This window comes from Doryrhamphus excisus, chromosome 12 (assembly GCF_030265055.1).
Source record: "Doryrhamphus excisus isolate RoL2022-K1 chromosome 12, RoL_Dexc_1.0, whole genome shotgun sequence".
NCBI lineage: Eukaryota > Metazoa > Chordata > Actinopteri > Syngnathiformes > Syngnathidae > Doryrhamphus > Doryrhamphus excisus.
Genome location: NC_080477.1, coordinates 17,580,489 through 17,600,482, shown reverse-complemented (window position 1 = coordinate 17,600,482; position 19,994 = coordinate 17,580,489). Strand labels below are relative to the sequence as shown.

The window sequence follows — 19,994 nt, the reverse complement described above, 5'->3', positions numbered from 1 at the left end:
TAGTTAAGTTTGTTTATAATATTTTTTCAACAACTGGTAGACAACTCTACAGTTGTTTTATTGATTATGATCAAATTAACAGCATAACTTCTCCTCTGGCGGCACGGTGGTCGAGTGGTTAGCGCGCAGACCTCACAGCTAGGAGACCAGGGTTCAATTGCACCCTCGGCCATCTCTGTGTGGAGTTTGCATGTTCTCCCCGTGCATGCGTGGGTTTTCTCCGGGTACTCCGGTTTCCTCCCACATTCCAAAAACATGCTAGGTTATATAGCGACTCCAAATTGTCCATAGGTATGAATGTGAGTGTGAATGGTTGTTTGTCTATATGTGCCCTGTGATTAGCTGGCCACCAGTCCATGGTGTACCCTGCCTCTCGCCTGAAGACAGCTGGGATAGGCTCCAGCACCCCCGCGACCCTTGTGAGGAAAAAGCGGTAGAAAATGAATGAATGAATGAATGAATGAATGAACTTCTACTCCCTGCGACACTTTTCTTCTTCTCCCAGTAGGTTGACAGAGAGTGACAGGAAGAAAAGCTCTGACTCCTTTGTTGATTTTTTTCTTTTTTTTTGTTGTTTCTTTTCTCTTCGGTTGTATTGTCTGTGATTAACATTTAAATTTGTTTGTGAACTGAAACATTTAAGTTTGTTTGTAATTTATTTCGAACAAAACAATGCACTGTCGCAAACATACAACAGAGTATATACAAAATAGCACAATCAAGTCCATAATAGTCTTTGAACAAGAAGAAATAATATAGACACATTGAATACTCGAAATGGAGTGGGAAGAAGTAAAACTTATCAAATCCCCACCCCAATATCTCTAGGGTACTTCAATGAAAAAAACAAAAGCTGTTTTTTTTTTATTTTTCCTTCCTAATAATACCTCAGCATTTACTAATATTTACACATGTGAAGGGATTTCCAATACCAACTGTAGTAATATAAGTACTACAATGGTAGGCAACATCGGACATACAGTGAATACCAGTTAACCATCCACACAACATGACAAACATGCAAAAAAATAAAAAATAAGCCAGGAGAGGGTGTAAACACTTTCACACCACTGTAAATGTTTGTTTTGAATTATGTTTTGATTATTGATTATAAGGTTTTGCCTCATAGCTGATGTCAATGTTTCCTTACAGGCGGAAGAGGAGAGGAATTATCATATATTTTATCAACTCTGTGCGTCATCACATCTGCCCGAGTTCAAGAATCTCAAACTAAGTAAGTGTTAACGGAACACAATCAGACAGTACACTTGAGCGGTCTAAAAGTGTGGTCTGTGGGCCACTGGTGGTTCCTTAGAAACCCCAGGTGAGGGTATGATGTCAACAGCCAAAATCCTGAAAAGCAGTCATCTCAATTAGCCGCTAACCCTGGCAAATGAAGCTGAGGTGTATTGATACTGTATTAAAACATGTATGGAACATGAATTGGAACCCCCACAAACATCCTCCCCCCAGACACATTTCCAAACCTATCATGACGAGGCGTTTAAATCGCCCGTCACGTCTCGTGTCACGTTAAGACTTTTATGATGATGTCACCGCCGTTCATGAAATACCCACACACAGGACTCTGTTGTCAAGCAGGATTTCACGCAGAGGGCTCCCACTGTGGATCTGCACCTGCTCATCTAAGTCACGGAACTAACACACACACACACTCGGACACACACAGCTGCTGTCTTCCAATCCCGCTGATTTGCTGGCTCAGTAAATAGAGGGTGCTTGTCACAGAGTCCGTACCCCTGTTGCCAGGCAACAGTTTATGCATTCATTTAGGAGTTAACCTTTTAACCTTTTTTTTTTGACATTTCAGAAAGCAAAACATTTTTATTTAATCTAACTAAATTTTTTTACCCTCCAGAGATCCTCGGGAATTTGTGCCATTTTATTTTGAAGCCTTTTTGGCTGTGTTGAGTGAATAAGAAAAAATAATCGGAATTGCCATCTTGTCCCGAAATTTGGCAAGCTGCACAAAAACTCCAATTAAATGTCCAATTAAAAACATTTATTATAACACGCATGCAGCAAATGTGCCTTGCTGCTGAAATGTCGCTATTGGTGGTATTTCCAGCTGAAGTTGTTTATATGCGAAAAAAATATGAATGCAGTTCTGCAAGTGATATTTTGACAGAGGCTGACATGTATTGTTTTTCAGCACATATGAATATACTAGAATGTACAAATAGTGATTTTCATCCATGAATGTGCTTTATTCCTCATAGGCCACGCAAACAACTTCTTGTACACCTGGCAGGGCCACAGCCCTGTGATCGACGGGGTGGACGACACAAAGGAGCTCTGCACCACTCGCCATGCCTTCTCGTTGCTTGGTAACTACTAGTGGGAGGCCGAGTAGACTCCATGTGGACAGCACTGTCGCTCTGAGTGTATATTTTGCATGCTATCCATACTGTACTAGGAATTAGCAGGGACGGGGGGGGGGGGGGGGGGTACATGGGCCAAGGAATAACTGATTCAGATGTTTGGGAGATTTCTCCGGGTACTCCGGTTTCCTCCCACATTCCAAAAACATGCTAGGTTAATTGCAGACTCCAAATTGTCCATAGGTATGAATGTGAGTGTGAATGGTTGTTTGTCTATATGTGCCCTGTGATTGGCTGGCGACTAGTCCAGGGTGTACCCCGCCTCTCGCCCGAAGACAACTGGGATAGGCTCCAGCATCCCCGCGACCCTCGTGAGGAAAAAGCGGTAGAAAATGAATGAATGAATGTTTGGGAGACTCTGGGTAAAGGTACAGATAGAGTATACCGATTTATTGATATCTATTATTGACATTTATTGACAGTTCTAGCATCATGAGGTTCCCCAGGAAGTAGCCAACTGACAAATATGATGCTCAACTCTGTTTTTTCCCCCCACTTTTTTCCTCCACATTTTGTCTTGGGGATCTCTGTTCTTTACTAAATTACATCCTGAATACATGGCGGAAGAGTAAAAAAGTATGATTACATGTTAATAATAATATTTTCCTTCTGCAGGTATCAACGAGTCCTATCAGATGGGATTGTTTCAGGTTCTGGCAGCTATTCTTCATCTTGGAAACGTGGAGATAAAGGACAGGGATTCAGATAGCAGCATCATCCCAGTGAGAACACCATATTGTTTGTTTTTGGTCTTTACTTAGTACTATTATTTCTTTTGTAGTCTCTTTAATGTGATATATATATATATATAGTTTTGATATTCATAAAAAGTAAAGAGAAATATGTATCAGAATCACATTAGCTTGCCCACAACTTCACATTATTAGACCTAGGGGAGGGTATCATGGCGCTAACATGCAAATAGAAAGTGTTTTCTTCTTTTCAATAGCCCAAGAATAATCACCTGACCGCGTTCTGCGATCTGGTTGGCGTCACCTATGAAGACATGGCTCAGTGGCTGTGCCACAGGAAGCTGAAGACGGCCACCGAGACTTACATCAAGACGCTCCCTCGCCTTCAGGCCACCAACGCCCGAGACGCGCTGTCCAAACATATCTACGCCAAACTCTTTAACTGGATTGTGGAGCACGTCAATAAGGCGCTAATCACCAATATCAAGCAGCACTCCTTCATCGGCGTCCTCGATATTTACGGGTAGGAGTGTCTCGATACATTTTTTTTGATGGCCTATTATTAGTCCAAAAAAATGCATATTTAAGCAAATGTTACATTTTCTTGACCTAAACTAAGCATTTTTTGAGCATAAAAAAATCTAAATTAACTAAAATAGAAATTATGTGAGACATTTAAGAAATATATTCTACACTGGCCACTAGGTGTCACTAGAAACACACCAGATTTGATCGCCACATTTATTATTGTATAATTATTTGTCTGAGAACAGGCATAATTATAATAATAGTCATCTCCATCATGCTAATAATAACACAGGCTACTGTTGTGGCCGTACTCCAGCTATAACTCTGAATCCCCATTCAGAAGACATTAATTGAAACGCACACAAGCACTAGTCCTAATCATATCTTAAATTGCTTATTTTCTCTGATTATATCCACTATATCGGGTAATATGAGCGTAAAGGTGAATATAGGGGTGTTATTTCATGTCTAGAGGGCTCTAATGATGGTAAAAATTGTATTTAGAAAGTCATAAACAGGTTATATATCATCTAACTACAAAAATTTTCAGTTTATTAATATTGAATGCAACTTTGCAGAAATTCACTTATCGCGGTCGGGTCTGCAACCAATTAACTGCGATAAATGAGGGATTGCTGTATAGTTAGTGACTTTTTGCCGTCATGTGGGTGTTTCTGACGATCGGCATATTTGTCAAACAGCAGTGAGATGTTTCAGGAAGCCATGGGGTTGCAGATGAATTTATAGAAGTGCTTATGTAACCACAAAATGGCAAAACTCTGAAAGCCATTACACTAAGATTTTTTGACATGCTCAAAAATATTTAAAGAAACCACATATTTTTTACATAAGAAGGCATACTTGCCTATGCCATAAGACTGCTTTGACCATGTTAATAAATCAGCCCATGTAATATGTCTACTTTCTTGTTTTTTTTTCTCCAGGTTTGAGACATTTGAAATCAACAGCTTTGAGCAGTTCTGCATCAACTACGCCAATGAGAAGCTCCAGCAACAATTCAACATGGTGCTTTGTCAAATCACAACTCTATTTTTATGGTTTTGCATCACAAAGTAAACATCTAAATGTCCATTTTGTGTTTGTGCTGAGCGCAGCACGTGTTCAAGCTAGAGCAGGAGGAGTACATGAAAGAGCAGATTCCCTGGACTCTCATCGATTTTTACGACAATCAGCCCTGCATCAACCTCATTGAAGCCAAGATGGGCGTCCTGGACCTGCTGGATGAGGAGTGCAGGGTATAACTTTTGGATAACTTTATAAAATTGTGTATTTCTTTGGCTTCATTCATGGTTTGTCTTTCCTCAGATGCCTAAAGGCTCAGATGATTCATGGGCTCAGAAGCTGTACAACACCCACCTGAAGACGTGCTCTCTATTTGAGAAGCCGCGCATGTCAAATCGTGCTTTCATCATCCAACACTTCGCTGATAAGGTGCGTGTATGTTTGCAGAGTGAACCCCAAAGTTAGTGTTGGGAATGTTCTAGTGGTTTGAATTAGAGATGTCTTCAGGATCAGCTGGATTTTTTAAGATCGGATAATATCGGCTTAAAGGATTCCCATAACGTTAAGGGAGCCGGAGCTGCAGGAAGCATGTTTGTTGTTGTCGTTATCTTGTCAGGTGACTCACAACAACACTTCCCGGCCTTCAAAATAACAACACATCCTGTGGGGATACAAAATAAGGGCATCACAAAAATATAGCTTAAATCATTCATTCATTCATTCATTTTCTACCGCTTCACACTCACATTCATACCTATGGACAATGTTTTTTGGAATGTGTGAGGAAACCGGAGTACCCGGAGAAAACCCACGCATGCACGGGGAGAACATGCAAACTCCACACAGAGATGACCGAGGGTGGAATTGAACCCTCGTCTCCTAGCTGTGAGGTCTGTGCGCTAACCACTAGACCACCGTGCCGCCTAGCTTAAATCAGTTTGTTAAAAAAAAATCATATTCCAAATCACACCACAAACTAAGCAATTCAGCAATATTTTTGTTGCATTATTTTTAATGCTTTGAAGAGCTATTTTTGCTAACATATTATTATTATTACTACAAGTTTGTAATAAAAGCTTGTTTTTATTTTTAAATATAGATTGGATTGGCAAGACTATTACAAAAATCGGATCAGAACTATGTGTATGGAGACATCCCTAGTTTAATTGATTCAGCTACACATTGTCCGCAGCAGAAGAGCTATTTTTAGAAAGCCAGAAGACTTTTTGTTATCACACATAAAGGCTCAGTGTTAAGAGTATCTATTGAAATTCACTCCTGTGGAATTTCCCTTTGCTTTGAGGTTACAGATAAACAGATCAAGGACTTACATGGCTTTTTATTATCAGGAGGTAACCTGATAAGGAAAATGGCGTCTCAAGGAAACATACCTGATGGAATACTACCACAAATATATTATTAAATTGACATTGTCAATCAGAACTAGTGATGGACAGAATAACTGGGCTGTAACCAGTAGACCAGGTGTGTGACAAAAAATCTACCGTATGTATCACATGAACTTTTCCTGTGGAGCAGGTTGAATACCAGTGTGACGGTTTCCTGGAGAAGAACAAGGACACGGTGAATGAAGAACAGATCAAAGTGCTTAAGGCCAGCAAGGTGAGCTGTACCATCTGATTCATAACTGAGTTTTAAATAATATTGATTTGTGGGCTGCCTTGTTGCATTGCCATGGCGTCATTAGTTGCACTGAGAAATGATGCCGCGTTCCGACAGCTGGGAAGTAGGTGGCAACATCCCACTTGGCGCTTCTGAGGTTCTACCTCAAAGTGTTTTAGTTTAGTAAACAAAAACACTGTCTTCCAAATGTTGATCATTGCGGTTCTCAAGGTTATAACATTTAAAAAAAATACTGCCAGACATAAGTGAGAAACTGTTTGCTCGCCACTACTCCGCTCTCCGCTGTCCGCTTCTCCGCGGTGAATAAGTGACTGTGATCGATAGCGTGGTGTATTTAAGGAAGCCGTGTACACACACTGATTGGCATTGGTTTCACTTCATTAATTTGTGTTTAATCATCATGGCGTGGGCTTTGTTCAACCGATTAAGTCTTAATGCTCTTGTTTTGGGTCGGTTGAGCTCAATTCAGTTGTTTATCCTGAATGTCAGAATCAGACTCCCGTGCAAGAGGCCCCAGTGTACCGAATTTACATTCAAAAAGCACCACCATGAAGCCACACAACCACAAGCAACAGATCATGACCAGGATCAGTTTATAATAACCTTGTTTGGTCTAAAGCAGGGGTCTCAAACTCAATTTACCTGGGGGCCACTGGAGCTTGGGTCTAGGCAAGGCTGGGCCGCATCAGGTTTTCAAAAAAAAAAAAAAAAACGCATTTATTAAAAACGGAAAAATATACAAACTTTTTCAGTGCTTTGGTTCCGATTTTCTACAATAAAAGCTCTGATAAAACATTCCACTGTTCTCAAATATCTTAATTTTTATTTTTCTGCACAAAATAAGATGAAAAATAAACAAATCAAGAATAAAGAAAATCAATCAATCAGTAATAAATAAATATAATAATAATAATAAAATGGCAAATAATAAAAACTTAAGAAACCACATATAGTTGGTGGGTAGACAAATTATTTTTTTCAGATTAAAATGAACAAAGCATTATTAGAGCCCTGTAGACATGACAAAACGTGACTATAGTCACATTTATACTCTTTTTATTTACAACATATTGCGCAACTGCAAGGTCTTGAGACACATGCTAACTCGCAAACTAGAGAGCTAGCGACCTAAACGGTAGCCTTCAAGTTATTTCCTTTAAACTTAAATAGCCAAAAACTTACCACTTCCACACGGATAGGGAGGATAACTATTAACAGTTATTTAACCTTTAACATGAACATTAATCAAACGTAATAATTTTTTCTGGGTACATGATACCATACAGCATCCATATCAAACTTGCGCGGGCCGCACTAACATTAAACTTTCATATCAAGGCAAGGGCCTCAAACTGGTGTCCTGCGGGCCACATTTGGCCCGCGGGCCGCGTGTTTGAGACCCCTGGTCTAAAGCTCTTAAATCTTGGCACAACTCACACACACGAAATAGTGCAGGCAATCAATCCTGCTTTCAGAGCTACTTTCCACTGTTAAGAGTCTCTTATCACCTTTAAACATCAACAGAGGTTGGTGTCACGTACACAGTCGCCCCGGGCTCACACTGGCTCCGGTAGGCACTGTGGCGAGCGTTCGCTAAGTCAGATATTCATGCGATAACTAGCCTTGTATACAGGAAGTTCTTGTAAATAATAGCCCTACAACAACAGCCGCTGTGTTGTACAGATTCAGTGTTCTTTTTGGTGCCTTTTGTTGCTGTAAAATGTATCTTTTTTTCATGTTTATCATTATTAAATTGACCTGAGAGTGCGGCGGCATCTGTGATGTCTGCGGCGCCCCGAGAAAAAAAAGTTAGAAACTCAACGGATTCTTTCCGTTTTGCCGTACGACCGACGCAGCCAGAGATGGTGTGAGTCTACAACAGGCATTTCAATCTTACTGAATGCTTCCGGTGGCCACGACGAGTGTGAGCCCGGGGTCAGAGTCACACACGCAAACACGTGGACTTTGTCTGTATCAGTGAGACTTAAACAATTGGGATTAAACCTTAATGGCACCTTAAAGAGATTTAGTTTAATTGGGATTTAAGGTTCTGTGCTCAGCTTATCTCAACAATCTTACTGTGTGTGCATACTTTAGTGACTATATTAATACCATAATGAGGTACACTTACCTGCACAATGCAAGAAGTGCATTAGAAATTATATTATTTTCTTTGCAAAAATAATAATGCTTTGGTAATGCTAAGGCATTTCTCATGGACAGTTTAAGGAAGTCAAAGCAAATGGTGTGCTTTCTCATGCACATGCACGTGGATGCACACACGGCCTCGCAACATCGAACTGCCACCTTCATTCATTCATTCATTTTCTACCGCTTTTTTTTTCTACCGAGGGTCGCGGGGGTGCTGGAGCCTATCCCAGCTGTCTTCGGGCAAGAGGCGGAGTACAACCTGGACTGGTCGCCAGCCAATCACAGGGCACATATCGACAAACAACCATTCACACTCACATTCATACCTATGGACAATTTGGAGTCGGCAATTAACCTAGCATGTTTTTGGGATGTGGGAGGAAACCGGAGTACACAGAGAAAACCCACATATGCACGGGGAGAACATGCAAACTCCACACAGAGATGGCCGAGGGTGGAATTGAACCCTGGTCTCCTTGTTGTGAGGTCTGCGCGCTAACCACTAGATCACCGTGCTGCCGAACTGACACCTTGTATAATAAAAATAAAGAACCAAAATAATCCATAAAGCTTGTTCATGTACAAGAACCAACATACATTTGCATACAATGTAGATGTGTTGCCCCACCTGCTAGTTATTAATGATAATTGTCGACTTGCACAATGTAAATAAATCCAACAATTAATCTTCTTGGCGATAGCACGACGTCCATAAATTGGGGGAAATTATTGGAAATGTGTATTTTATGAGTGCCATTTGATGCTAATCAGAAAATGCAACAAAGCCAGTCTTGGTTGCTCTTTTACAAATGTGTCGGTGCAAGCACATACAGCACAGATACTTTTATATTTTTTTTCCAAAAAGCCTTTCTGTGCTGTTTATGCACCTACACCACACCATTTGTGTTTGCATGTCTATTCTTCACGACACATTCCAACAAAAGCCTGATACGCTTTATGAATGAATTCAGTGGAAAATCATCATCCCATTGTCTTCATTATGAGTTTATCATCCTCACTCATACATATTTCAGTCATGAAGTTGTATCGATGGGGACGCAATTGATTTTTATTCTTAATTTGATTTTTTTTCATCTTAATGTCATTGTGTCTCCATGTGTTGTCTATGTGTGTTGTCTCCATCATGACAACTCCCCGCCCCCCACCAACAGAAGGTAAAACGCAGGCAACGCTGGTCTGCCTCTAGCTTTCTTCATTCCCTTTTTCTTTCATTTCTCCTCTTTCATCACTCTGTGACGCTCTAACAGCAATGGGTCATTGACTTGTTTATGTCACTGTTTGCTGCATGCCAAGCACTAAAGGCACTGAGGGTTTAAAAAAAACAAAAAAAAACACTAAGCACCAGGGAGGAAGAGTTCTCTTTTTCCGAGAGTAATGCTGTGAGAGCCTGGGTGGTTTTTCCTGCTTAATGATGCTGGCAAGAGAGAAACAGCATGACAGCGCTCAAAGAGAAAGAAGCTGTATTAATAATTTATATTACCTTCTAGTTTAATTTGTGCATGTTTTACTAAAGTCCTCGTATTATTCATGAAAATAATCATGTCGTAATACCATGTGTGGTAACCATAACCTCCACATTATGTTGTCTTTGGCTTGTATAACGTAAATATAGCTGACTGAACTGATGATTTTTTTTTAACAAACACTAATCAATCATTTATGTTGAACTGGAACATATAAGCATCGTAACTACAGTGGAACCTTAAAGGAAAAATCAAATTTCTGAATTTTTTATTTTTTTTATTTTATTGATTTATTTTTTGCATCAAAGGTAATGGAAATGAAAATAGTCCGTTCCAGGGTCAGAGTCTTTATTTATTATACAGCCAATGGGTAAAAGTTATATTTTTAATGTTCTTAACTGTTTTTAACTGTTAAGAAAAATAAAGTAAAAATAATCGTGAAGGTGTAAAGCAATAAACTTTGATACCAAATGCTTGAAAAGGCGTAAAAGCGTAAAAAAGCTGCATTTGTAAATAAGAATTTGTTCTTAAATTGCTTGCCTGGGTAAATAAAGGTAAAATAAAATAAAAATTAAAAAAAAGACGTTCACACGCTGAATATTACAATTTAAACATTAAACAGAAATGTATTTGCAATGTAAAAAAAATGGTTATATTAACATCATTGCCAACTTATTGTTGACTTAGCTATGTTGTACTGAGCAGCCTGGACAGAAGTATGTGTATGCTGAGTGTCATTTTGACACTTTTCACAATTGTTACCCAATTGTGGATCACAAAAAAAATCCCCAAAAAACCTTTTGGTCAGAATTGTACAACCTTGGGGATTCTTACGTTAAGGTTCCACTGTACATTTTAACGTGTCATCCATCTTGAAATTGCTTTAACACTGCAGTAGATGAGCATTGTGACTATATTTGTGCTACTCTTCCCAGTTCAACTTGTTAGTGGAGCTGTTCCAGGATGAGGAGAAAGCTACCAGTCCCTTGGGTCCTCCCGCCGGAGCAGGAGGCAGGACCCGTCTCAGCATCAAACCTGACAAGAGCCGGGATACCAGCAGCAAAGAGCACAAGAAGACCGTCGGCTGTCAGGTTGATACTTAACTTCTTTCTTTCTATGACTTATCCACACAATCCAGCTCTTTTTTCCCCCCAAACTATCAGTTTGCAATTTGATACAGTAAACCTCGGATATATCGGATTCAGTTGTTCCCACATGTTTTGTCCGATATAAGCGAAATCCGTTATATGCATATACCGGAAAATGTCCGTTTTACGCATATATTGGATTTATATCCGGTATATGCGTAAATCGGATTTTATCCATTATAAAAAGGCACTTCCAATGAAAAGAGACGTAAGGTAATGAGAATTTAACTTTATTGGACTCTGAGCATAACAAATTGTTAATTAAGCTAGGCCCTGTTACGCCCGTCAGGCCTACGTTATTTCCAATAGTGAGGTTAAGATCTCATTCACTGCTGTGCTAGTATTATTGACGTCACTCACTTTTATATTTGTCCTAAATCTGGAGCCAGGAGAAAGACAATAGCCAGTGACATCAACAAGATTAGCATAACGATGCGGCCATCCAATATATGCGAGGGAAATTTAATGGAAATGCATTGGAACGGGACTGGAGATTTTGTCCGAAATGGGTGAAATCCGTTATAAAAAAATCCGATATATGCAATGAAGTTTTATTGGAAATGCATTACAGAAAAATCGGTTCTTTTTTATCTGTCCGTTGTGAGCGAATTTCCGATATATCCGAGGTTTACTGTATTTTGGATGCTTTTTTTCCCCTCCTTGTAGTTTCGTAACTCCCTTCAAATGCTCATGGAGACTTTGAACGCGACCACTCCACACTACGTCCGTTGCATCAAACCCAATGACTTCAAACAGGCATTCTCGTGAGTCTACAGTTTTACGCTTCCTTATGCACATTTATACGAAAGCTACCTTTTTATTGGCGACTGCCTTTCTATGAAATTTCACAACCATTTTAAGTGACTTAAGTACAAAATTCACTTAAGACCACGTAAGTTTCTCCACTGATGACAAGGAAGCTCACTGCTATTATTTTTTTCTCTCCAACCTTTGGGTATTTTGACCAACGCTTGTTACAGATATATTTTTGCGACAGAAAAAATTACATAATATATGCCTAAACTGTCCTGTCCTGTTGTCAGGTTTGATCCGAAACGTGCAGTGCAACAGCTCAGAGCCTGTGGCGTCCTGGAGACAATCCGCATATCTGCAGCAGGTTTCCCATCCAGGTACTAACACATGCATGTCGGTACCGCTTCCTAAAATGTAGCATCACTCCAGTTTACCACTCAGTCCTTGTGTGTGTGTGTGTGTGTGTGTGCACCCCAGATGGACGTACCAGGAGTTCTTCAGCCGGTACCGAGTGCTAATGAAACAGAAAGATGTCCTCCCTGATAAAAAGCTGACCTGCAGGAATGTATTGGAGAAGCTAGTCCAGGTCAGCTTATCAAACCTTTCCTTTCCGTCAGTCTTTTTAGTGATTGCAACCCCGTGATGTGCTGTGCTCTTGTTTTCATCCAGGATCAGGATAAGTACCAGTTTGGTAAGACTAAGATCTTCTTCCGGGCCGGGCAAGTGGCCTACCTCGAGAAGCTGAGAGCAGACAAGCTGCGCGCCGCCTGCATCCGCATTCAGAAAACCATCCGCTGCTGGCTGGCTCGCAAGAAGTACCTGCGCATGCGTAATGCCGCCATCACCATCCAGCGGTTCACCAGAGGATACCAAGCTCGCTGGTCAGTCACTTCTCCTGATCTTCTCAATTGGTTAAAACAAACATTTTAACATGTGTGTTGTGATTCTATTAAGCCTGGCGAAGTTCATGCGTCGCACTCAGGCCGCGACAGTCATTCAGAAGTACCAGAAGATGTACGTGGCGAGGAAACGCTACAGGCAGAAGCAGACCGCCGCTCTGGCCATACAGACCATCCTCAGAGCTTACATGGCCCGGCAGAAGTACCAGGCGGTAATGCAAACATAAACAATCATGCTTGTAGATGGAATGGAAATAATATGACAGAAAAATATCTTCATTTTCCCTTCCACTGTACTGATACTTACTGTATTCTCACATCCACATCTATTAGTCTAGGGACTGTGGGAGGTTGCCAGTGAATCTGCATAAGCACCAGGAAAACAAACTGTAAAAAAAAATCAAAATGGCTGCCCTCCAGCTTTATCTTGTCCAATCCAAATACATAACTTTTTAAAATTGTTAATATTTAATCATCATACTGACGTGAATATAAGACTGCAGAAGACATGTTGTCTATTATTTGGGGTCTAAAGATTTATACAGAACCAGGTGACTTCTCCTTAAGTGAGTCATAACTGAGCTTTTCTTCCTGTCACTCACACACCAGTGACAGAGATGACAGCGACACAGAGCCCCACTGGAAAACAGTACATTCAGTTGCTTATATTCTGGGGTGATAAAACTATAATAAAACAATTTTTAAACATTTTTTTAATTTTCAAAAGATGGAATAATGGCTCAATGAGGTGGCAGTAAAGGCTCACAAGAGAATTTATTTGTTATATATTTGTTTTTATTATTATTATTATTTATTAGCTACTTATTACCTGTGGACAAAATGTGATTAATTGCAATTAAAGTATTTTAATCCATTGATAACCCTAATATAAATAGAACGGCTTTTCACATAAATATGTTTTTTCAAATTTTCAAAAGATGGAATAAAAATTAAAATGCGGTTTGTTTTTTTCCCCGTGTGCTTTAGCTCCTGCGAGAGCACAAGGTGGTGATCATCCAGAAGCACGCTCGCGGCTGGTTGGCTCGCCGCTGGTACAAGCGCTGCCTCCACTCCATCGTCTACCTGCAGTGCTGTATACGCAGGATGAGAGCCAAACGCGAACTGAAGAAGCTCAAGATCGAAGCCCGCTCCGTGGAGCATTTCAAGAAACTCAACAAGGGCATGGAGAACAAGATCATGCAGCTCCAGAGGAAGATCGACGAACAGGTTTGAGTCGTCACGCCTCGTCAGTTCTTTTTGTGCGTTTTTGTGTCATTTCAAGCTTCTGAATTTCTTTCCAGACGAAGGAAAACCGCACCATCAACGAGAAGCTCGTTGGTTTGGAGAGCTCCTACACAACAGAGAGCGAGCGGCTGCGTGGCGAGCTGGGCCGACTGCGTGGTGTGGAGGAGGATGCCAAGTGCAAAGGCAACCAGGTGAACTCTCTCCTGGAGGAGCTGGAGAAGCTGAAGAAGGAGCTTAGTACCACGCTGCAGGAGAAGAAGACCATTGAGGACTGGGCGCAAACATACAGGGACGAAATGGAGAAAGTACGTTAGAATTCATTCCAATATTAATCATCAAATATTTTGAAAGAGGGTACATTGTGGTCCTCTATGACCTTCCATTTTTAGTGAGGCTTCATTGAAAAGTGTCCTAAAATAATCTGTGTCAGTAGAAACTATTAGTATCTTCCACTGAATCCCTTACAGTTAAATAATATTTGACTATTCGCATCAAAGGCAAACAGTTTTTCCCCCAATTTAGCAGGCTGAGAGAACCAAGGGGTATCGGGCACATGGTGGGCACAGTTGCCCCGGTACAGGTGAGCACGCAGTATTGTGCTCGTGTTTTAGCCTCCAATACTACAGTACAGTATGTGTGTGTTAGGTCTTAGTTCTGTTGTGTTTGTTTCTCACCTTATAATAAATGTTAGCATAGTGATGTAGGCCAATAGGTCTGCCTTTTAGATTAGCTGCTAGTTACCGGCAGGCATGGCCGAGGACAGCTATTCGGGGGCTTGTTTCAACATCAGACCGTGCTCAATGCGGTGGCAGGAAAGGCTCACAAGAGAATTTATTATATATTTGTTTTTATTATTATTATTATTTATTAGTTACTTATTAGCTATGGACAAAATGCGATTAATTGCGATTAAAGTATTCTTTAATCAACTCCACTCTTGAGCACGTGACACAGTGCTCAATGAGGTGGCAGTAAAGGCTCACAAGGGAATTTATTTATTATATATTTGTTTTTATTATTATTTATTAGTTACTCATTAGCTATGGACAAAATGTGATAAATTCCCTTATGAGCCTTAAATAAACAAATTAATAAATTTATTAATTAAATAAATTAAATAAATAAATATTACATAAATAAATAAACAAATATAAATAAATAAATTGCGATTAAAGTATTCTTTAATCGACTCCACTCTTGAGCACTTTAAGGCCAAGGGTGTCCAAAGTGCAGCACTGTGGGGCATTTACAGCCCACAGCTCGTCTTTTTTTGGCAGGCATGGCCGAGGACAGCTATTTGGGGGCTTGTTTCAACATGACACAGTGCTCAATGCGGTGGCAGTAAAGGCTCACAAGGGAATTTATATATATTTATATATATTATATATTTGTTTTTATTATTATTTATTAGCTACTTATTCGCTATGGACAAAATGTGATTAATTGCGATTAAAGTGTTTTAATCCATTGATAACCCTAATATAAATAGAACGGCTTTCACATAAATATGTTGATCACTTCCATTATTTTATTTTTATTTTTTCACTGTTAGATGGTGACCGAACTAAAGGATCAGAACGGCTCGCTGAAGAAAGAGAAGGACGACTTGAACAGGTTGATTCAGGAACAGAGTCAGCAGATGACAGGTGGGTTGAACTCCACACTCCACTCTTGAGCACTTTAAGGCCAAGGGTGTCCAAAGTGCGGCACTGTGGGCCATTTACGGCCCACAACTAGTCTTTTTTGGGGCACCTGGTCATTGACGTGAATCTTTTATTCTTGCAGAGAAAATGGCTCGTACTATTGCAGCGGAGACTCAGCAGCTGGAGAAGGATCTGAACGAGGAGCGCTCTCGCTACCAGAATCTTTTGACAGAACACCTTCGCCTCGAGGAGAAATACGACGACCTCAAAGAGGTACACAGTACTCTTAATTTCATTCATTTTCATTAGATTTTTTTGTGTTTCTTTTGTTCTCAACTCACTTATTTTGCTTTCAGCACATGTCCAAGCCTGGTCACCGGAGAACAGATTCCACCCACAGCAGCAACGAATCAGAGTACACCTACAACTCAGAGTTCGCCGAATCGGAAGAAGGTTCCCGTGCCGCAGAAGTATGCAGACATTCTTTTAAAAAAAAAAAATGCTAAAGATATAAAGCAGTATTGCTTTACGTCATACATTTCTGCTTGCGTGTGTTGCAGGATTTGACGCGAGGAATGGATACCTCACTCACGCTCAAGCTGCAGAAGAGACTTACAGAACTGGAGCAAGAAAAGCAGTCGCTACGCAATGAGCTTGAAAACAAGGAGGAGCAGTTTCAGCGGGCTAGAGCCAGGGTATGACGACACACACACACACACACACACGTAGGTTTGAACTCACAGTATCACTACAAATTAATAAACCTGCCTAACGGTAGCTCCCACATCAGCTAGCATAGTGGAACCTTTGGCTATATTGGCATGAGACTGATTCTGACTGCTTAGAGGAAACTCGACTTGGCACATCAGAGATGGGGTACTTTATTGCTACACTATGAATATGTGAACATTAATCATATTCATTGTGCACCCACCTTTGCATGATATCATTGTGTTGCAAATATTGCACAAAGCAGACAGCATAATGTAATGGTAATGGTAATGGTTTTATTTCATTTGAACATGCATCAGATTACAATTGAGTGCATCCCATAATCAGTTCACAGTTCCACATGTCCAAAAGGAGTAGGAAGAAGCAAAGCTTATTAAATCCTACCCCTCCATCTGGTACTTTTACAATCAGTAACTGTTACATTTGTTCACTTCCTGCTTTCCTAATATAGTTTTAAGTATTTTTTTTTTTTTTATTTTATTTTTTGTCACGTACCAAAGTACGAGGTGATATGACCATACAATGACATCATGGGTACCATAGTAACTGTCAATATAATGATATGTATAGCACACCTGGGTGTTACACATACGGTTGTCCTGAAACATCAGGGGTCACAGATGTTGGACTTTGGTAATGGTAATGGTAATGGTTTTATTTCATTTGAACATGCATCACATTACAATTAAGTGCATCCCATAATCAGTTCACAGTTCCACATGTCCAAAAGGAGTAGGAAGAAGCAAAGCTTATTAAATCCTACCCCTCCATCTGGTACTTTTATAATCAGTAACTGTTACATTTGTTCACTTCCTGCTTTCCATAATACAGTTAAAGTTTTTTTTTGTTTTTTGTTTTTTACATATGTTTTTTTTTTTCACATACCAAAGTATGACGTGATATGACCATACAATGACATAATGGGTATTACATAGTAACAATTGACATAGTAAGTGTCAATATAGTGATATATATAGCACATCATGACTGGTTCAAGACTCTTCATCCTTGTATTTAGCAAACATCAACTGCTTGTATTGTTTCTTTAATTCGCTCATCATTGTGCATTGTTTGAGGGTCTTACTCAATCAAACATACTCAATGTCATACTGAAGTAAAGGTGATTTGAGACAGGGCGACCACTATCTGTGGAAATGTGTTAGTGTTTTAAAGGTTATTTCAGTTGTTTTACTCTTTCTTTCAGGATGAGACAGAGTTCAAAAAGGCTCGTGGGGCTGAGTTGGAGTACGAGTCCCTCAAGGTAAAAGTTTTTAAAATGCTTCCTCAGAGTTGATATTTTGCATATATCATGACTAAAACACTCTCCACTCTCAGCGTCAGGAGCTGGAGTCTGAGAACAAGAAGCTGAAACACGACCTGGCCGAGATGAGAAAAAGCCTACTGGGCGACGCGGCCGCAAGCGCCGGCGCCCCAGGCTCCCCTGCTTACAAGGTGCTCCTGGATCAGCTCAACGCCTCTTGCGAGGAGCTGGAGGTACGCAAGGAGGAGGTGCTCATCCTGCGTTCGCAGTTGGTCAGCCAGAAGGAAGCTATGCAGCACAAGGTAAGCCATACTTGAGTCAAATGGATGCTACCGTAATGGCTAGGATCCACACTTTGAATATGCCCCAACCAACTTCATCTGTGTGTCAGTTCATTAGCAAGAAATGGACACCTTCACTAACTATTGGCATCCAATTAATTTGCTGTAACAAAAATATGTAATTGTTTTAAAAGAATATGTTTGATGCCACAATAATATATTCCTTGTGTTGTGTGTTTACGGCGTCCTGCCCCTATAATATATTCCTTGTTTTGTGTTTTTGTCGTCACTTAGCTTTCATTTAATGTCTTTTGTTGCACCTTCAGTGTCTAACGCTCCTGTCTCTACCTTCTCTCCTCCATCCACGCTTTCCCCACAGGATGAGAAGGTATTGTTAACCACCACACCCTGCATGAATGTTATTTCTGTTCTCTCCATCTTTTCTTGTACATCTTAAATGTTCTGAAATTTAAGTCTTATTAGTTTATTAGTTACTTATTAGCTATGGACAAAATGTGATTAATTGTGATTAAAGTATTCTTTAATCGACTCCACTCTTGAGCACTTAAAGGCCAAGGGTGTCCAAAGTGTGGCACTGTGGGCCATTTACGGCCCACAGCTCATCTTTTTTTTTGGCAGGCATGGCCGAGGACAGCTATTTGGGGGCTTGTTTCAATATGACACAGTGCTCTCTTGATAGGATCCTTCTTAGAAATATATGTTTTTAACCCAGAAAGGTACTAGAAATTAACAACGATCACTAATTTATGAAATTATCGGTGTTAACATTTTAGGCGTCATTAATGCATGCTCATCATGTCAAGCCACACCTCATTTATGACGGTAGACGGAGCCACAATAGCGTCCTCACATAGTCCCACACGGTCTGACGTCAACACATGAACAGCAGTGCAGTTACAACACCATATGTGTAACTCCAAACTCACAAACACGTCTTTTGTCCGCTCGTCCTGGGAACGACACTTCCTCATTGTCGCTAGACAACGTGGTGCATTCACTGACACTTTATTATGCGTGTATGTGTGGTGTGTATAATCAGAATGTACAAAGAAAAAACACTAAGTAGATATTCTTTTCTCTCAGTAACGTGACTCTTACCGCGGAAGTACAATTTGCTGCATTTGTGTGTGCTCGGAAATCTCAAAACATGTGAATTCAACTTGAATCACAATGATGTCTTCTGTAATCCTGTCCCGTCATTTACATTTCTGTTCATAAAATACAGCAAAATCAAGTATATTCCCCATGGTGACTAATCATGATTAATTCATTAGAACACTGTGATTAATTTCATTTGACAGCCGTACATTTATGAGGACTGGAATGTTTGTATTTGTGACTTTTACCCCAAATATTCCTTAATTATTCTTAATTTATTCTAACACATACTTCTATGACATATTTGCATTTGCTGTGAGCAGTTATTTATTGTTTTTTATATTTCTACGGTAAACAAATAAGGTGTCAAACAATCTGGTGGGAAAGACAATGTTGTCAAGTAACAGTCGTCAATGATGCAGCAGCCATTTTTTTTTTTTTTTGTAATTTCTTCTTCTCTTATCCATTGTAGGAGACCATGACCGAGGTGGCTGTTCATGTTGAGGATGTTTCCAAACTGAAGGATGCTGATGAACTCAAGCAAGCCTACATCGGCCTCAAAGACACCAACAGGTACCCTGTTCTTGTTGTTGTTGTTTTTTGTCTTTGTTTTTCATTTATTTAGCAGCCAAGGTTTTTTTTTTTAAGTTGCCTTATCCGTGTGCAGATCTCACAGGTTTGCTTCTAAGCGGCTAGAAGTGAAAGATCTCTTGAGTAGGCTCAGGTAACACCATGAGGTGGTGTTGGAGGTGGTGGTGGTGTATGCATTGTGTCGGCGAACACGCATGGCCATGCCCTTCCACAGGAGACAAGTGAAGGATACTCACTGATTCCTCACCACAAAGGCTTTGCGTTGCCTCTTTACTGCTTCATGTTCAGCAGCATGTTCAAGTAGAATTTAGTTCATATTAACTGAAGTTGCTCTCTGTTTTCTGGCTCAGTAAATCCATATATATATATATATATATCCCAGGTGATGTATTTACAGA

General features: G+C 40.1%; 1 protein-coding gene across 4 annotated transcripts in view; it reads left to right on the top strand.

Annotated features, from left to right (window-relative positions):
* The window catches only part of myo5aa (myosin VAa), a 47,546-nt gene that overhangs the window by 17,122 nt on the left and 10,430 nt on the right, over positions 1–19,994 (top strand). For 2 of the 4 annotated variants that reach the window (XM_058089002.1, XM_058089000.1), the window contains exons 7-30: positions 1,153–1,234; positions 2,241–2,348; positions 3,018–3,124; positions 3,352–3,617; positions 4,567–4,648; positions 4,738–4,878; positions 4,949–5,074; positions 6,185–6,268; positions 10,860–11,015; positions 11,739–11,836; positions 12,116–12,202; positions 12,303–12,411; positions 12,495–12,706; positions 12,780–12,936; positions 13,712–13,951; positions 14,026–14,274; positions 15,522–15,615; positions 15,755–15,885; positions 15,969–16,082; positions 16,173–16,307; positions 17,549–17,605; positions 17,680–17,907; positions 18,266–18,274; positions 19,478–19,578. In XM_058089002.1, the coding sequence (XP_057944985.1) occupies positions 1,153–1,234; positions 2,241–2,348; positions 3,018–3,124; positions 3,352–3,617; positions 4,567–4,648; positions 4,738–4,878; positions 4,949–5,074; positions 6,185–6,268; positions 10,860–11,015; positions 11,739–11,836; positions 12,116–12,202; positions 12,303–12,411; positions 12,495–12,706; positions 12,780–12,936; positions 13,712–13,951; positions 14,026–14,274; positions 15,522–15,615; positions 15,755–15,885; positions 15,969–16,082; positions 16,173–16,307; positions 17,549–17,605; positions 17,680–17,907; positions 18,266–18,274; positions 19,478–19,578 (3,173 nt within the window). Of the gene's footprint in view, positions 1–1,152; positions 1,235–2,240; positions 2,349–3,017; positions 3,125–3,351; positions 3,618–4,566; positions 4,649–4,737; positions 4,879–4,948; positions 5,075–6,184; positions 6,269–10,859; positions 11,016–11,738; positions 11,837–12,115; positions 12,203–12,302; positions 12,412–12,494; positions 12,707–12,779; positions 12,937–13,711; positions 13,952–14,025; positions 14,275–15,521; positions 15,616–15,754; positions 15,886–15,968; positions 16,083–16,172; positions 16,308–17,548; positions 17,606–17,679; positions 17,908–18,265; positions 18,275–19,477; positions 19,579–19,672; positions 19,730–19,994 lie in introns of all 4 variants that reach the window. The other 2 variants (XM_058089003.1, XM_058089001.1) reach the window with 2 other exon arrangements.